The following is a 19,848-nucleotide window of genomic DNA, read 5'->3' as shown; positions in this document are numbered from 1 at the left end:
AAAATTACCGATTTGGTAAAATTACCGAATCTGTATTTTTTAGTGCCCTACATCTCAGTATCCAAATACCGGTCGGTAACGGCCGAAAATCGGTATTTTTGCCCGTTACCGACCGGTATTTGGATACCTACATCTGGCCCCTAATGTTTCCAAAGGCTTGCAGTTTTTTTATGGGCATCTAGCAAATTCCCTCCCACTTCTGTAGCAACACCTCAAGGCACATGCAGTGTTCCCAACTCTTTCCTTCTACCTAATCTCCAATGTTTTCAGCTTACACCTGATGCAGCACGATTTAAAAAAATCATAATACACAACAGATTATTAACAGAAGACACATAAAGCTGAAAGCATACGGTGCAGATGTTAAACACAGTGACACAGGAAACTGGGAAAAGTGCAATAGAAGACAGTAAAAGCGTCTTTTAAAATGTGAAATGAAGAAAATACACATATAAAGTAATACAAATACACATAAACGAAGCTGCACTACTAAGTTTATATTGCACATGTTGCTTATTAACGTATACTGATGAAATGTAAAATGTTAATTGACGTGGCCTAGTGTTTTAAATGCTTTCTGCTGAGACCGCAACAGTTCTAGAAGTTGGTGCAAACACGTGTAGAAATGAAGTACAAGCTTGAAACGTTTCATAGTGATACTAAAGCTTCTATAGTTTATTGAAATATAAAACTGATTTTTGAAAAATGAATTTAGAAAAATATACATATATGAATGTTGAGAAAGTTTTTGATAATAAGTTATTTCTAACTTCAGCAATTTTCATGTAATAGTGATTTGTGAAAGTGCAATATATTTTTTATTTGAATTGATTGAATTTAGTTATATCTGATCTTGAGTTAGAGTTCATTAAATTTAAACATGCAATGCTAACTTAAAGGCCTTTTTTTAAATGTTTTTTCACTAGTGCTGACCTTTCCCCATAATTAATACAATAGGTCATTTTCTATAAGTGAAATGTTGCTTATTTGTCCTGTACATGTGCACACCCTGACATTCCTGAATATTTCTTAATGTGCGCAGTGAAATAATCCTGTGGGAATAGAATTTCAGGAATATGTGATTTAACAACACGATCAAAATGATCAAGTATGTTACATCGCAGTCTTTACAAAGCAAGTCGTTACAATGACTTGCGGTGTAGGGCGCTGGACTTAGGAATAGTATGATTTACTATTCCAAGACCAGTCTACGTACAGTAGGGAAGTTGTTGGAATAGTAAATCTTCCTATTCCTTAGGTTATAACGCCATCCATCGCAAGTTGATGTAACGACTTGCGCTGTAACGGCTGCGTTGTAACTGCATCACAGTGTAATCACCGCGATAGAAATGATGTTTTCCGAATTTCAGCTGTTATTACCTGTGCATCTTTTTTATCGATACTAGGCCTATGGGGACTCTCAATCTTTCATTTCTCATGACTTTCAGGGTAAACCATCTTTATGTTGCAAGTTGCCTAAGTGGCACTATGAGAATATGGTCATGTGATAGTCTTGCAATGGTGGTGTGATGCCACTTCACTGGGACAATGTTAAAATCTTTATAAAAGAAGAAAAACCAAAGGAGGGGCAACTTGATTGATTTTTGATGAATGCCAGTCTCAATTTTTCTACTCGAGACCCAGATGATATGCTGATTGGTTTTTTAACTATCTTTTGCCTTTACTGCCTGGCTGATACTACAATCATTAACTGATGGACTGAACCTTCTTTGCCAAACCATTTCCATTTATCAGTTCTTTAATTTTTTTTGTTTATGCTAATGGACTCGCCCTTCATGGACTTTAAGTCCTAACCCTTTTCTCATTCTTGTAGGACCTGAGCTGTTAGACAACAAACTATCCTTCTGTAGCAGGACTCCGTAACTCTGTAGTTGACTTTGATTATAACCGTCCAAATAAGCCTGCTTAAATGCTTGGCACTGTAATAAAAGCTGTGAGATCCTTAACTGAACTTCTGAAAAAATTACTAGTGGTAATGAATTTTGAATCTCTAATACAATAACCAAATTAATCAAATCTGTCTGAGTCTATTGTTGAGTCCTGTTAGTGCTTCCATTTAAACTGTGTTGTTTCCTAGAGATTTAATTGCATTGTAGGATGAATCATCAAGCCCTGATAGAACAACAAGTGTTACTTTTTTGTTTTGTAAAGCTGTTGCAGAGCTTTTGGTCTTCATAATTCTAATGCGACTTAACCTATTTTGGAGGTTGGGTCTTCCTGTTGCTATCCTTTATTATCACCATAAGCCACAGACGATACCACGCAGGAGCGTGCAGCTACCTAACCCCAATTTTATACAGGGGAACCTTGACATTCTTAATAGACGAAGGTGGAAAACAAACATTATACCCTAACTCCAAAGAAGGGAAGTACATTCTCCTTTTTATCAGAGAGCCACTTACTGGGCCAGAATCTATATTCGTCTCGGGGCAGATATAGCTATGCCTTCAGATCATTTTACTCCGAATTGAAGAGGGCATCTCTACCCACGGCTATTTGGTTTAAATAAACTGCAAAGTCAGGCCAGATTTTTATCATAGTGCAAGATATTACAATACCCATGAATACATCTTCTCGTCTACTGTAGGTCAATCAAAGAATGGTTGAACCACAATCCTTATAGGAAACAGGAGGTTTTGACCCCAACTACCCGTGAAGTATACGATAAGGGTATCGGGAGCAGCAACAAACTCTATTCAGAGGTTTTTAACAGATCAAATGCTTTTTTAAACAAATTTTCTCTGAGAGTGCTATTGTTTTGTCTTGAAAAAGTTAGTGCTATAAGAACCCATCGAAGCGCCTTGACACTTTGTTGAGAAGTACACAATCCGTCTAGCGGCTATGGCCAAAGAGTAACTAACAAATTGAATAGTACCAGGCTGTAGTCCTTAAAATTCTTTCATTGTGGAGGTGTATGCTCTTAAAGACATAGTGCTTTTTATCTATGAAATGTACTCTTGTTTTTTCTTTTGATTGTTGTTTCTTAATGTGTCATTAATATTTGCCAAAGTGTTCATTCGCAATTGAATGTAAGATATCATCAGTATTATGTATTATGCCAGTTGTCGCTTTCAAAGTGTGTATCCTGAAATCTTTTTAAATTAATAAATCGATTTGTACTTTTTTACAATTTTAGTTGTCATGGTTATATTTAGGGGATATATGGTCACACTTTCAAGGTATGCATAGTGTGTAAGTGACTGGGGTTGAATGGATTAGATGAACTGTATAGGAGATATAGGATTATATTTTCTCCAAAGAAAACTGTTTTCGCGTGTATAACACCCTATTCCTTTGGATGGTAAGGGGTTCCTCTTTTTTTAGAATGATATCCTTTATTTCTACAGCATGGTCCACTGTAACCATCAATAAAAGGGTTTGCTAAAATATTACATATACAATCAAATATATGACTGCCACAGCTGGGTACATCAGTTTAGGCGAATATATGACATTACAATGCATGCAATTACAACGCATGCTTTTACAACACAGTCTTTACATAGTAACTACCATTACATGATATTACAATGCATGCCATTACAATGCATTTTTAAAAACTACCAATGCAGCGCATTCCATTACAACACATACCATTACTGCGCATAATACTTTTAGGGCAACAGTAGGGTAAGTGTTGGGTAGTGTAGGGGTAAAAATTACTATTCCCACTCCAGTGAGTGCAACAGCAGGGAAAGTGTTGGATAGTGTAGGGGTAAAAATTACTATTCTCATGTACCCCAAAACCCATTCCCACCGTAATACTAAAAAAATCTCCATTACTTAACTTATAAAATGCATTGTAATGGCATGCGTTGTAATGGTATATATTGTAATGGCATGCGTTGTAGTGATATGTGATGTAAAGGCAGTTACGTTGTAACAGTTGCGTTGTAAAGGGAGGTCATTGTAATGACTGCGATGTTTCCAAAAGAGGCTTGCTTACACAAAAACACTGGCAAAGTCAACAGATTTCACTTCCAGGACCTATTGCCCAACAATGTCACCTGTTTCAAAACACTTGTTTTGGGAACTCAGGGCATGTTTTTTCTGACCACCCCGAAGGATCCTCCTAATTCAGTGTGTTATAAATATGTTTGACTAGGTTACTAATTTCATGTATTCTTTCCACACTTTGTAAACCATGTAGCTTGTGATGGGCAAGGTTTTTTCTATGAGATATTGATTAGTGGCCCTCAACCGTATTATGACCTTGGAATTGTAATCTAGATCACATTCAAACTCTATGTCTAGATATCTCGTACAGCTATCAGGGGGTATTCATGGGCTGTCATATGAAAATGTGGAAGCAGTAGAAACAGGCAAACGTGTAGATCACCGCTGGTACTTTTCATACCTTTTCTTGAAGTAGGTTCACAGTTTTGAATTTGTTTGCACTAATTTTTCACACACAGAATGTGCCCTCTAATAGTAAATGTGCTTTAAAGTTGTTTCCTATCAAGACAAGAATTGCTGATTCATCAACATAAAATAAGAAATTAACTTAAAAAAATCACTTACAATTTCTACTTCAATCAATGATTTGAGACTCTTTGTGCACATACCTTTTAAGTACAGTAAGAAAAGGTTAGGAGCAATGTAAGAAATTGGGTTACTGATTGAGAGGGTTGAAACCCTACTCAAGCTGCAGCCACGATCCGTGTCAGGCTGAAGTCACAAGCAAACCCCAAACTACCCAGTACTCAATCCTCTGGCAGCTTGGCACAGAGCAGTCAGGCTTAACTTGGGGGCAATGTGTCAAGTATTTATGCAGAATTTCAAACAGTAATAAAGTGAAAACACAACACAAGAAAAATACCCCACCAATTTAGAAAAATAGAGTACATTAAAATAAATTAATCAAGACTAAAATGATAAAAATCCAAACAGTAGGACCGGTGAAATGCAATTTAAAAGATTTCTGTGAAAATTGCAACAAAAAGCAGAAAGCGTGAACTTTAGTTATTTGGGGGGGCCAGACGGAACAAAGTCACAAGTTCAGAACTACTGCAACGGAGTGCGGGCTGGCTACAGAGACCCACTTATGCCTGCTGAACATCAGTGCCTTAAATCCTGGTTGCAAAGAGATGTGGAGTGCTGTGTCAATGATGCTTCATGCTGAAGAGGCAATGTGAGGGCCAGGCTAGGAGATGCATTATGCAGATGTGGTTCTGGGGAGCTGCAAAGTGCAAGGCAATGTCCTTGCGTGGAGGTGCGTCGCTCAGTGACAATTCCGAAGGGCTGCATTGGGTGAGGCAATATCCTTGCGTAGACATGTGTCAGCTCTGGTGGTCTACGATGGGTGAGTCGAAGTCCCTGCATCAGAGAAGTCCGCATAGCAGAGGCGATGCATCAGGTCCAAAGGTGATGCTTCAAGCAGCAGAGGTAATGCACTGGTTCTGTGGGAGATATGCAGCGAGATGGAGGAGATTAATCCATTCTGCTGGATCCACAGATGGGCTGACCTTAAGACCCACTTCCAAGGGTCCAAGACTGGGATAGCACCACTTAGGAGGGCAGGACTCACAGATAATTGAGTTCAGGCCCTGGGTTCAAGGTTGTTGGAAGCCCATTATGTTCCTGTTGCTTCTGATCAGGAGGCCAGCCAAGTAGCCTTAGAGTCACTGAGAGGTCCTCGGTTCTGAGGTGCAGGCCCAGTCCTTCTCAAACAAGAGGGCAGCAGGTCAGCACAGCAGGGCACTAATCCTTCAGGGCAACAGTCCAGCAGGGTGGCAGTCTTTTACGGAGCACAGCAGTCCTTCTTCCTGGCAGAATCCACAGGTCCAGAAGTGTACAGAAGATTTTGGGTCCAAGGATCCAACATTTATACCTGGTGCCCACTTTGAAGTGGAGGAAGCTTCTCGAGGTTTCCACTCTCCTGAGGTGTCAAGAATCACTTTCCTCTCTGTCCCGGCCCTAGATCATTTGGGGTCACAAAAGACCAATTCCAAATCGTTTGTGAGAGTGCTCAGGCAGAGCTTTGGTGATGTGCAATTGTGGTAGGTGACAGCTCCTCCTCTTCGTTAACTCAGAGTGGCCCATCCTGCCAACATTTATCTTCCCTTTGTCTCACTGTCATGGGAAAATACACAGACCAACTTCGAGCTACATCTAGTCATATGACCCAGGATCAGGCTGCAGGCACCAAATGGTTATGACAAGAAAATGGCAATTTTCTAAAAGCGGCAATTTCACAATTATGATTACAAATCTGACTTTACCATTAAAGAGGGCTTTCAATTACAATTCCCGACCTGTCTTCCTGTTTCCAATAAGAAGTTACAGCTTAGTAAATGTAATAAGGTAAATCCATTATTAGCCTATGGGAGAGGCAGGCCTTGCAGTAGAGAATAACAAGTTTAATAGTTTTTCACTCCAGGACATGTAAAACGTAAAAGTACATGATCTACTTCAAAAAATCCTTTGGCACCCTGCCCTCCGAGCTGTCCAGGGCCCACCATAGGGGTGATCTCTATGTATTAAAAAGGAACGTTTGGGCCTGGCAAAATAATTATTTTCCAGGTCGAAATAGCAGTTTTAAACTGAGCACACATGCTTCAACTGCAGGCCTGAGACATGCTTAAAGGGATACTTAAGTGGGTGGCACAATCAGTACTGCAGGCCCACTAGTAGCATTTGATTTACAGGCACTGGGTACATGTAGGACCACTTCACTAGGGACTTAAAAGTAAATTCTACCACATCTAAAGGAGAGAACACACACCCTTTAGCACTGGTTAGTAGTGATAAAGTGCACAGAGTCCAAAAGGCCATCAAAAATGGGTTGAAACAACAGGGGGGCAAAGGTAAAAACTTTGGGGATGACCCTGGAAAGGGGGCCAAGTCCAATGGGCAGTAGAAAACCTTAGTCCATATACTCTGTACCTTAAAGTTAGTGTTTTACTTATCGCTGAGGTTAAGTCTCACTTGGAACAATATACACATGTGCAAAGCTGTAATGATGCTAAAGAGTCTTTCTTTCAATTACATGGCCTTCATGTTGTCCCACACTTCTTCACTTCATTCCAGGTTAAACAAGAATAAAACATTGATTAATGTCAGATAAATTAGCATCGTTTTGAGCTAACATAATTTGGTGAATAGTGTGGAGTAGAAAAAATGCTTGGTCAGAAAAAGTCAGCCTTGATAGAACGTTCTTATTTAAAAGATTCAGTGAGAAAGACTCATCAATCCCAGTTTGTATGTCTCTTGGGATATCAGTAAGCATCTTGTCAATGATACCCAACAAGCTGATTGGTCAATAATAGGATCATGTTGATTGGCCTGGTATATTGTGATCTCTTAGAAAATGCCTGTTTAATCGGGGATCACAATTATAAGTTTTGCAATGTTTATTACACCCGGTAATTACTTGATAGGATAAAGATTGTACCCTTTGTTAAATTTCGACAGGTCAACCTGGAGGAAAAATTGACCAGTAAATACCAAGACAAGCAGAATTTGGTGCAATGTGCACCAAAATCCAAGCTATGTCTGCTTTTAATGGCAACATTGTAATAGGCTATAATGAATGTACTTGATACAATTCCACAAACCTGGGTGTCAATTTTTATTAGATGTATCACTCATTGCACAAAACACCAGGCCTCTCGTAATGAGGGCCTCAGAGTGTGTGTTCTTTTAAACACCTTCTTGTATATAGGGATAGTAGTGTTCAGATGTTGGGAGTTTGGGAAGTTCTTGCCTAGTGCAAGGACACTAAAGATTTCTCCGAGGATCAGTCACCGGCACGTTTGCTGAAGTTTAGAAATTTCAACCAGGAGGTTTGTGGAAAACGTATTTTTTTGTCTTTCTATAGTAAACATCACTCCTGAAGGTGACCTGACCTTATAGGTGGGATCTTGGTATGGTATTCACAATAGTTTGCTTCCTGGAATCAGGTGTTGTAGTGTTGATGTCATAAAACAGGTCTTAAAAAAAGGTGACCTAATCTTTATGATTTAGTATGAGTTCTGTATATTATCTGTTCACTTAGAGTCCTGAGCAGAATGTCCTGAATCATTTTTCTTGGAAGCCATTTCCAACGTGTTGCTCCCACTAAAGGTGAAGGTTATTTTCTTCTATTGTACCTATTTTTTGTACTTGCACTGAGTTTTTTGTGTGTTGTTCTATGATATTCTTGTTCTAGTGGGTGAAGTTCAATCTTTTTTACAGCACTTTCAGCATCAAACTAAACAGTCCCCCTTGCTTCTAAGTTAATTATTTTCCGTTCTAACTTAACTCATATCTTTTGGGAAAATAATGGGAGCAGATATTCTATCATATTTCCATACGCAGGAAGCGTTTCCCCATTTTGGTCAAGATTCAAATATTTGTTTCTGAAACGTGGGCGTAGATGCTTGATGCCTTGTCTAAAGTGGTGTTCCAGTGACTCTAATTTGCACTATGTCTTTGGCAAAATATGGCTCCTATTCAGTCGTTTTTCTATATTTTACTTCATTATGTAATGGTTTGTGGTATCTTGCCACTTTTATGTCTATATTGAAGCTTCCACAATAGAGTTAAACATTTTGATTTCTCAAATTATGTATTTTTTTGTGTACTTCTGTCTGAATAGGTCAAATTTCATAGCTGTATTCTGTCTGTTTCTTGCTGATATCAAGGTGACATAGATGCAAAATCTTTATAATTATCACACCTTCATGCTGTATGAGAAGAAAGACTAGCTTACGGGGGAAATTCTCCACACATCCATAATTTCAATTATTTCTTGCATTGTTCGTCCTGGCTATTGGGTTATGCTTTCAAGACTATTTCTTGCGGTTAGATTGCCATCTTAGGTTATGAAAGGGCATGTTGTCCTGCTAGGGTAGTTCCAACTCAGCTGTCCTGACCAGTCTTGAATGTATATTTCTGATTCTTAACACTGATTGATTCTGCAACTTCTGCCCTCCCAACGGGTTAAAAATTGATTCAGCTTCATGGGATAATTTTGCCCTGCAAATGTGTATTCACTGAAATGTTCAACACAACCCATATTTGTGGTCGCAGTTTTGGCAACAACTTTTGTGTTTGACTCAGAGAGCCATTTAATAACCAGAATTTCTATAATGTAAAAAAACTACAAGAGACAATATACTTCATTAGTAGATACATCGCCTGATCTTTACAGAATGATTCTATTTTGGTCTTTTTCTTTGGACATGCATAATTTTGCATTGTGTTTCTCTCTCATACAGTGATACACAGGTAAATATTTTCTGCCTGGATAAAATTGCTAGGAACAAATGTACTATTTTACTTGACTGATCTGGCCCCTGAAGACGTGGATTTTGACCGGACGATTTTGTTTTGGTCTAGCCCTAGCCAGGTGCCAACTATTAATGCCCTCAATATACCTAAATGACTATCCAGGCTTGTGGGCGGCACACTTTTTCTGAATGTCTATATTTGGAAAACCTACCAAACTAAGCTAAGTGATTGTTTACTATTAAATCTAATGTGATGCCTCCGATTTCTCTTTGAATTCTTTGACTTCAATTGGTAGTTGGCTTAATTTAAATGCAGGCAAACATTCAGACCCCTAATTACTCCCAGGTGGGAGTGTGGGCAACCACAAGCTTCTGTGAGTTCAAGTTATTGAACAGCAATTGTTGTCGCAGTTTCCACAATGATTGCACAAATTGCAGTAGAGTATGTGGGACCTTTTGTCCTGATATTCTTTTGACATAGTCTGTTTTCTCAGTATCCTCACCTGTAATTTGCTTTATATGTACTGTATTAGTTCAATTTAGCATTCCAAAATGTCCCCAACAGATATAGTGGGCATTTTTATGATTGAACAGGTTTTTAGTCTCTCTTTGTTACTTAGCAATCTCTGTGCCTTTTATTGGTGGCATAAAGATGATATTTGGGATTAGTTTTATTTTGTAATAGAAGTTCTTATTTTAATTTTGTAATGATTCATTTTTCTTAAATATCTAAGAAATTTGTTCTCAGTTTGATTACTTCATGTCTTGTCCGATCCATGTAAGAAATGTGATTATTTGTTGAAGCAGATGAGAACCCACTACAAAGAATAATCACAATTCTTGGCAGAGTGAACCACCATGGTCATTAGATAAACCTGTGTTCAACCCTCTGGTAGCTTGGCACAAAAGCAGGCAGGCTTGACATAGAGGCAATGTGTAAAGTATTTACTCAACACTCAAACAGTAATAACGTGAACATACAACACAAGAAAAATCCAATACCATTTACAAAAATTGTGAATATTTTAATAAATAAAGTTCCACCAAAATGGCAAACATCTAATCAGTACAACCAGCCCTATGATTTTTTAATGTCTGAATTGAAAATAGTGCCAACAGCTGTTAACTGGTCCCGTTCGACCATGTCCAAGTCAGAAGCTAGGGCCAACTGTGATGGAGAGCAGAATGCGTAAAGGTACCAGGTTCATCCTAGTGGAAAGTTTATCTTTGGAATTAGATATTTATCTGGAGAAGAGTGGTTGCAGATGAGTCGTCAGCGGGGCAAGCTGCAAGCTGGGTCAGATGCAGGTCTTGATGGGAGATTGCTGAAGAGTGGGGTCCTGGTGCAGTCGTCAATGAAGGTTGGAAAGCTCTGAGTGGATGAAGTCCAAAGGCTGACCTCAAGAACGCATTGACGGCGACAGGTTGCTGCTTGGCGTTTGTCCTGCTAAAGCCCTCAACATTCGGACTTAGAAACTTCTCTGTAAATCAGACCTCCTTCAGCAGGGCAAAGCAGCAAATTGAATGTGGCAGGTGATTTGACATCGACTGCTTCAGCTTGATGGCGGTCCCGGTCTCCCACAGGTTTTTTTGAGAAAAAGTTGGCAAAACTATTCTATGTCCCAGCTTTTGCAGTTTGAACAGGAGGAGCATACTTTGACATCAGGAAAGGGACCTGCAAGGCACTACTTGTGGGATGGGACTCACTGTAACATAGGCCAGCAGCAGAGTCTAGGGCAGGTCCAGTTGAAACTAGTCAGCTGGGCAGTTGTAAGAAAAGGCATATGGAAGATTGTTGTTTCCCTGTAGCTCAAACAGGAGGTCAGTCACTTCTGCGATCCAGGGTAGAAGGCAGTGCGGTCCAGTCTTTCTTCAGCATACAAACAGCTGAACAGTCCTTCTTCTGATCTAAACAGGTTGAGGAGTGTTCTGAAGAGGATATTGGGGTTGGCCTTTTATGCCCAATGCCAGCTGGGTGATGGTGGAAACTGCTTGCCACTAACTTAAGCAATGGGGTAAAGGTTCCCTAGGGTGATCCTACTCACATCTGCATCACTTTCTGTGTGCTTTGCGGTAACCTGTCCCACAGTGCCCTTTCCCACCTAAATCCTATATGGCAGAAACAATCCTGCACTAGTCAGAGCTCCCTGTGGCCACATAGAGGTGTGGCTATGGAAATGGGCAAATCCTCCATTGTGGGCACTCCAAAACAGTTGTTGGGCAACTCTGCCACCCCACTAGGGTTGGTGCCAGATTGACTATAATAGCAAAGGAAGACAGGTGAAGGTATGAGTTACATCTATCAGTCAAAGGGAAGGCAACCTTTGAAGCTCAGGAAAGGACTTAGCACAGCCCACAAGCCATCCTGCTCAATGAGTAAAAACACCCCACCACATCCAGCCCTTTTGTCCACTATCTGGGAGAAATCCACATCTCATCACAGGCAAGCCATTCACCAATCAGGTGACACTGGCCATTAGCAGAAAGGTACATTTGGCTACGGTAGGAAAATTACAACTTTCTAAGCATGCCATTTTCAAAATAGTAATATGAAATCCAACGTTACCAATATGTTGGAATTTCAATTAACATTAAAATGAGGCCTTCATTCATTTTTCTAGCTTCTCTCAAATCAAAATTAGACTTTATAAGTTGTTATAATGTAACCAAGTGTTTTTCTATGGGAGAGCCAGACATATTACTGTGAGCAACATCTTTTAAGGTATTTCATTGCCAGGACATGTAAATAAATAAATATACATGTCCTGATTTTTTAAATACCTTGCACCCTGCACTGTGGGCATTAGGGCCTACTTTATGGGTGACTTGGAAGTATTAATAAGGTTTAGGATGACAAAAAGTTTATTTTGCCAGTCGAAATGGCAGTTTAAAACTGCACACACAGGCTGCATGAGAAGGCCCCGAGACATGTTTTACAGTGTTACTTTAGTGGGTGGCAAAATGAGTGCTACAACCCAAATGCAGCATTTAATTTCCAGGCATTAGGTACATGTAATAGTATATGCTAGGGACTTATAAGTATATTAAATGTGCCAATTAGGTGTATGTCTGTTTTACCACGTTTAAAATGAAAAGTACAAGCACTTTAATACTGGTTAACAGGAATAAAATGTGTCAGCAAAAACTGCTTCAGCACAGGAAGCCAAAAATCTGAGTGAATACTCCACAAAAGATGGTCTTTTCCAAAAATCTGGTTCAGTTTTAGAAAAGATAAAGACAGTCATTTGTATCTGTTCTTCATCACTAGATCTTGCACAAGTGTTATATTGTGCCTTTAAAGGTAAGGCTTCCAGTATTGATTTTCATTTAGCTTTCCATGTTGACCTGGGTTATGTCAGACATTGAGAAATGTTAACAGTGAAAAGTTTATGTTGGCTTAAACTGAAAACGATATTTGCTTCTGAGTAATACCCTACCTCACCCTCACCCTTGATAAGTCGTTACAATTTTTATTAAGCCACTACATTTGATTGTGTTTGTTGTTGATTTGTCATGGTTTTATCGCTGTCTCTCTTCTCTGCACATTTCTTAACATTTCTCTTGTCTGTATCACCCAGACTGCCTTTTAAACCACTTAAGTAGTTTGAATATGTGATTGTTTGTGATTGCCGTAATTCTTGTGCTGTTAGACATCACTGGTTCAAGAGCTCAGATATTATTGCCAAGGATTTCCTTTCTTGTGGATTTTTCTTGTGGGCGACGCCCCTCCGCCTTAGCGGCGGAGCCACCACTGGTCTTCATAATGTAAGAATTATTAACCTGTGACAAAACAATGATTTAGAAACTAAGGGCCTTATTTAAAGTTTGGCGGATGGGTTACTCTGACACAAACATGACAGTTATCCCGGATTATAGTATAAAGTATTGTAATAGTATTTCAAATTCTACTGGACATAATGCATTTTTAGGTTGAGCCTGGGCAGCGCATGCGCTGCTGCGAGGCACACTGTAGTGGAGTATGGCTTTGAAGCCCCACCCACTGTCCGCCCATATTTTTAATTGGCTTGTGTCATTGTCCTTCCTAAACGCTGGCTCTCCAGTCGTTATTAGGCTTGGTGCACCTCCTCGTACCGCCTTATCTGCATTTGTTACCTACCATAACGACTGGACCTTTTACTTGCCTTGTTACACGTCTGCTTTATCTTGGCTGTGAGCACTATTTTGTTTAATGATTTGCCCCTATTTCAGCCACTAGGTCACAGCATGCCACCAGTTTTTATTTTACTTATCAATGGAAGTCCGCTTTAACTATAGCAGCCTTGTTTCTTTCTTTCTTTATTTTACTTACTAATGGCGGTCCTCTTTAAGTATAGCGGCCGCGCTTACTTAAAATTCTTTATTAGTTTACTAGCGTCCATGCATCGCTTTCACATTTATGGAGGCCACGCCCCTTTCTTTAGATAAGCCGTGTCTAAAGAAGGGTGCGCGGTCGCTATTAAAGTGAAAGCGTGGCATGGGCGCTTTTACAACAAAAAAAACCATCTGTTTGTCAACTTGACAAACAGATGCTTTTTTTGTCAAAGCTCTGCATGCCGCGGTTTCACTTTAATGTCGGCCACGCTCCTTCCTTTAGACATGGCTTGTCTAAAGAAAGGGGCGCTGCCTCCTTAAATGTGAAAGTGCCACATAGGCATTGGTAAACAAAAATATATTTGCAATGCAATCGCTCGCATTTGCGAGAGTTTGAGCTATTGTATCGGCAACAGCTCACTCAAACTCTCATAAATAAATGCAAGACCTATTGCATTGCAAATGCTTGTTAGTTTGGCATAGTGGATATCCCTTAAGTTTGTGACGGAGTAACCTATCCGCCGAACTCTAAGTCTGAGCTGATGTTAGGTACAAGATTTCATAAAAAGTCACACACACCTTTACATTTTCGTATACACCTTTACATTTTCGTATCGGTCGAAAATGCCACCAGTAAGATGAGCATCTGTAAACTTTCTTGTATTACACAGACTATGGACACTAGACATATGAGTTTCCGAGTTTCCTATAAGCTGGAGCAGGAAAAAAATGAACATTTCTCATCCTGACTACTTTAAAAGTGACAACGTGGAAGCGCTAGGGCGACGGATTTCGTCCTTTTAACAGAAGCATGCAAGTATCAAGGGGAAATTGTAGCCCTCAGAGGAAATCCGAAAAAGAGATGCATTAAAAGGCATCTGGCTGCCCACAGTAGCAGATGGTTTATCATTTGGAAATGCATTACTAGGAATTATATTTGGGCATCCAAGAAAAGTAACCATGTGACCTAGGCATTGTAGCTCGTCCCTTGTGTATGAATAAATGCATGAAATCCGATATATTTACATTGACCTTTCTCTCACTCTGTCATACCTTTGTTGATTGCTCTGTAAGAACTTCCTGCCTCTCTCTGCCTGCTTCTAGCTCTGATGCTGCCTCTCTGCCAGAATAATTTTAGGGACTTTTTGAGACATATGGCAGCAGCTTTTGTGTGAAAGTTAAAATATAATTACAATTTACTGTGAAAAACAGCTCACCAACTACTGTACCTTCTGTAACATGACACGCACCATTATAAATGTTTGATCCCTGATGTTTAACTTTTTTTTAAATTACAGTTTAAGGGTCAAGGTGAAACACAGAAGCTCTCTAGCACTGGCACTCCATCGGGATGGATACTGGAATATGTCCAGGTTTTGTCACGCTCAAGAACCTCCACCTTGTCTGCCTTTTGGTCAATTTAGCTTGTCAACTTGGGTAAGTTCTCAGAAAATGATTCATGATGTATTTTTTCCTGTATCATTATTCTGTTCGTTGCTGCTATAGTTTTGCAATGCAAGAAGTGCACAAACGGGTCTCACTAAGTTGTGCCCTTTATTTTGGGAGACTATACCATATGCAGAAAAAACACAAATTCTACCTGGTGCCACATTCACCAGGTAAGGAATTGCCTTTCTGTTCTGAAAAAAAATCAGTAAAACTGCATGCTGTCCTCTGTTCAAATGCTCACATTTGCAGTATTTTCACTTAAAAAAATCTCCAAGTTTTTTTCTCATGAAATATGTGTGGGGTCAAAAACTGCAGCATTACCAAACAAGTTATAATCCCAGTTTGGCCACCAACTCTGACTTGCATCTCAATAGGTATTTTTGGGAGCTAAGAATGAGGTCCAAAGTCCTAAAATTGAACCTGGAACTAACATTGAACAGGCACAATTTACTGAAAAAATATATGCTGCTCATCATTTTTAAATGTAATACTTAATAATGAAATATTAAAGTCATGTTTCAACATTTGGCCTCAAATTAGAGAGATTCATAAATATTTTAGTTTTTTTTTGTGATTTGGTTTTAAATGTACTGGTAAAAACTTAGGGCAGTTAGATACTTGGCAAGAGGCATGCTGAGGCAGTTTGGATGGCAGAGGCCTCACCCCTCACTTTCTTGCAGCAAACTAACCTCCTCATGTTTAGTTGACCCTGACAGTGGCAGCCAGTTTCTGATATAACTGCTCCCATCGACACAGCGGGAGTGTTTACCTCTTATCATTCCTTTTTTAAATTTTTCACAAACAAACTTCGAATGTTGGAATTTGTATGTGAAAAGCAAAATCTTTTCTGGGCCCAGGACTGTTAGGCCTCATGTGGCTGACTCAGCTGTGAAACTACACATTGGACGCTAGAAAGGAAAACCAGGGGCATATTTACAAGCCCCTATCGCCACCACAACATCACTTTTAGTGATGTAATCAAGACAGGAGATTTGCCTTATTTGCAAGGCAGCGTAATGTCACTTAACGTGGCTTAACGCTCCCTTTTCTGAATCGCCTTGTAAATAAGGCCCACTTTCACTCTACACTTAGCGTGAAAGAAGCGGGCAATGGGTGTTGTGGTGGGTATTCCTCCGCAACACCCATCGATTTTGACATTGCCCCTATTTGCAAGAGCAGTGTAAATAGTAGGCAGCGCCAAAATTAATACCTGGGAGAACCTGGTCTTAATCAGAAAAACGAGGAGAAATGCTTTATTTGTCCTCGTTTATGCTGTTTCCATGTGTCCTGCATTGGGCAGTACACATGGAAACACCAAAACTCCAAGGATTGTTTATGTGCAGGAAGATCCCCCTTCCTGCACATAAACAATCATTTTAAAAAAATGTTGTCTTGCAACTTCTCTGTGTGCTGCATTAAGCAGCACACATAGAAGTTACAAAATGGCATTTAAAGATTGTTTATGTGCAGGAAAGGGGACCTTACTGCACATAAACAATCTTCCCCTCAACACAGGCGCCCTTGCACTATGGTGCAAGGGTGCCTGCGTAGGAACTAGGCAGCTTAATTTAGCGCCAGCGCGGGGGAAACGCAGGGCTGCAACGAAATATGGTACAGCTCTGCGTTTCTAAAGTGACGAAGTGTGTCGTTAGCCTTTTTGGCTTAATGACACGCTTCACCACTTTCTTGTAAATATGCCCTCCTATATCTGATGGATCGTCACCTTTGATTGACCCCTGGGACGGGTTCAACCAACCATGAATCAGCAGTTGCACTACGTCTAAGTGAAGCTTGGGAATCAAGCTGATTTGTGTCAGCTCTCCTGTACTGCCAGCTCGAAATGACCTCTTTATGCATTCATGAAGCCAAGGACCTGATTTAGAAGTTGGTAGACAGACTACCCCCATCACCTATGTGACAGATATCTGCTCTGCCTCATTACAAGTGCCATAAGATATAACATATCCTTACATAATTTGTATTTGTAATGCACATCTTGCACACGCTAACAGATATTTGGAAACTGTTTTTATTATTGTTCAGTTGATCCTTTCGCAGAACAGTAACTACTAGCATTGTTTGAAAGGCATGCTGGTTTGCAAAATGATAGCTCTTGTTATCGCACGTTTCATCCTATTCTGACAGTAATATCTTGTGCTTGATATGCGTTTCATTTAATTTGCATGCCCACGAGTGTAATTGTATGGCTAATGTAGCAAACACACAAACAAAACCCAGCATTTGAAGTGCAGCAATTATATTCCCATCAATCCTAGACATATTTACAGTTACATAGTTACCGTTAGATTATCTACAGTGAACAGAGGCATTAAAGAACTGTATCCCTCTTACATTTATTCCATAGGGGTGGTTGAAACTGATTCAACATGAGAACGCAAGTGCATAATAAAAAAAAAAAAACAAGATGTTCATAGCTACTTTCTGCAGATTTACAAAAATATACAAGGACATTTGTTTTACCTAATGCTTTAAAACAAAAATGCACAGTAGGTTCTATTTCTGGATATTTTAATGCATACATGAAATATGCATACATTTTTATTTGGTTTCTCCATAAATGGAGGACCCTCAGATGTGCCTGAGGTACCTCATTTGGAAGAATTTTTTTTTTTGCTCCCATGCTATTTTGTTACTGTAACATGTAATTCTCAGACCCAGTAAAGTGGCATTTGTTTTTCTTAATTACTATTTCTTTAGCTTTCCCTTGGGATCCAGTGCAGATTGATTGCCTGCACGGTGCCTGACCCTGCTGTTTCCGATGATTTGTTTGCATGCTCTGCTGGATTTAGTGTGTAGATTTATTGACTGTTGAGCTCAGGTTAGAAGAAGAGAAGGTGGAGCTCAGGGAAGGATCATTCTGTATTGGAATTATGAAAAGGAACACTGTGTCCAGGTTCTACGCCATGTTGTGGAGGGAAAGGGAAAGGAAGCTGAACAGCAGTATGTATCACCACAGAAACATGCAATGCAAAAATACTTGGACTGCCCATGCAAATAGGTCTAGTCTTCTTTACAAGTTGGTGCGATGGGTATTTAACTTTTATTTTTGCAAGCATGCGCCAAAAAATAAGTACGAAAACTATTCATGCTGCAGCCTAAACATGGAGGCCATATGCTTGCAATACAAATATTAAATGTGAAAATAAATTAGCTGTCACCTATAATTTTCATACAAAATTACAGGAGCCTCATAGCAGATGGTGCATCTAGAAAATCCATCAAAACCCATGTTAGTTGTAATGCATGAATAAAACAGTCCAAGATGATTGCCATGCATGCCTGTGCACACATGAATCCCCACTGTGGAGGCTTTTTATTTTAATTTTAACAAAAATCATTTTTAGATGGCCACCAGGCATTCACAGCTATGCAAGACATCTTGGATCTTATTGGTGCAAAGAAAATTTACTGTTAGGTATGAAGAACTGTAAAATTAGAACATAGTTTAAGCACATAAGAATAACCAAAAACCCTCAACTAGCATTGGCAAAGTCTATTGATCTCATAAATAAGACATGAACTGGCCATGCAAATAGGTCTGGCCTTAACAAGCTGTAGCGATGGGTATTTAACATTTTCATAAAAACTATTCATGCTGCAGCCTAAACATGGTGGCCATATGCTTGCAATAAAAATAGTAAATATGAAAATAAATTAGCCGCTACCTATAATTTTCATACAAAATGACAGGAGCATCATAGCAGAAGGTGCACCTAGAAACAGCATCAAAACCAATGTTAGTTGTGAAATGAAATGAAATGAAATGAAAAGAAACTTAATTAAGCGCACTGTGGCCAAACGGCTTCCTGGCGCTGGGGGGGGGGGGGGGGGGGGGGGGAAACGGATTCTACACTGCAACCAAAGGGACTAACCGGGGAAGGCCTGGAGGAAAAGAAAAGTTTTTAATGCTTTTCGGAAAGCAGGGTAGGTAGGGATCGATCGGATAGATAATGGAAGGCTATTCCAGTACTGGGGGGCCAGAACCGAGAAACGGGTGCCGCCGATACGGGTTTTACGGAAGCGGGGAACTTGAAGGAGAAGTTGAGAAGATGAACGAAGAGTCCGAGAAGGAGTATAGGGAGTGATCAGAGAAACAATAAAGAGAGGGGCGGAATGAGTGTAAGCTAAAAAGGCAAGACAGGCTAGTTTAAAGGAAGAGCGAAAGCGTACAGGAAGCCAGTGAAGGGACTTAAGAACAGGCGTGATATGGGAGAATTTGGGGAGGTGGAAAATGAGCCGGGCGGCCTGATTTTGGATGGCCTGAAGCCGGCGCATTTCAAAGGCGGGGATGCCAGAATAGAGGGCGTTTCCGTAATCGAGGCGAGAAGTGATGAGAGCTGTAATGATGGATTTGAGGGCATCGGTGGAAAAGAAACGGGAGATTTTGCGGATGAGGCGGAGGGATAGAAAACAAGATGAAATTACAGAGCTAACTTGGGAATGTATGGAGAGGTCATTGCTGACCTTGATGCCTAAAGTGCGGACAGAGGGGACTGGAAGAGGGGGGGGGGGGTGCCAAGAGAAAGGGGCCAGTAAGTTGGGGACCAGGGATTAATGCAGTAATACATATCGCTGAAAATATGATTCTTATTGGTGCAAAGAAAATGTACTGTTGTGTTTGAAGAACTGTAAACTTAACATATAGTTTTATCACATATGAATGATAAAAAAATAGGTTTTCTGAAAGCTTAACAAAAAGCATGCCATGATGACTGCTGTGAATGCAGTATGACCGTCTTGGAATATTTTGTTAGCTTTAAGAAAAAAAAGTCCAAAATGGTTGCCATGCATGCTTGTGCACACACGAATAACCATTGTGGAAGGCTTTTTCTTT

At 39.9% G+C, this 19,848-nt stretch overlaps 2 protein-coding genes across 2 annotated transcripts in view; one reads left to right on the top strand and one right to left on the bottom strand.

The window, feature by feature from the left end:
- Positions 1-19,848, top strand: part of GABRA5 (gamma-aminobutyric acid type A receptor subunit alpha5) — a 661,916-nt gene that overhangs the window by 17,347 nt on the left and 624,721 nt on the right. The window contains exon 2 of the mRNA XM_078658237.1: positions 14,843-14,981. Coding sequence (XP_078514363.1) covers positions 14,896-14,981 — 86 coding nt within the window. The 5' untranslated portion in view covers positions 14,843-14,895. The remainder of the gene's footprint in view (positions 1-14,842; positions 14,982-19,848) is intronic.
- GABRB3 (gamma-aminobutyric acid type A receptor subunit beta3) overlaps positions 1-19,848 on the bottom strand; it is a 968,583-nt gene that overhangs the window by 558,470 nt on the left and 390,265 nt on the right. The gene's annotated exons all lie outside the window — the stretch shown is intronic.

Source organism: Lissotriton helveticus, chromosome 8 (genome assembly GCF_964261635.1).
Source record: "Lissotriton helveticus chromosome 8, aLisHel1.1, whole genome shotgun sequence".
Taxonomy (NCBI): Eukaryota; Metazoa; Chordata; class Amphibia; order Caudata; family Salamandridae; genus Lissotriton; species Lissotriton helveticus.
The sequence above is the reverse complement of the archived record's forward strand: the minus strand, read 5'-3'. Positions and strand labels throughout refer to the sequence as shown.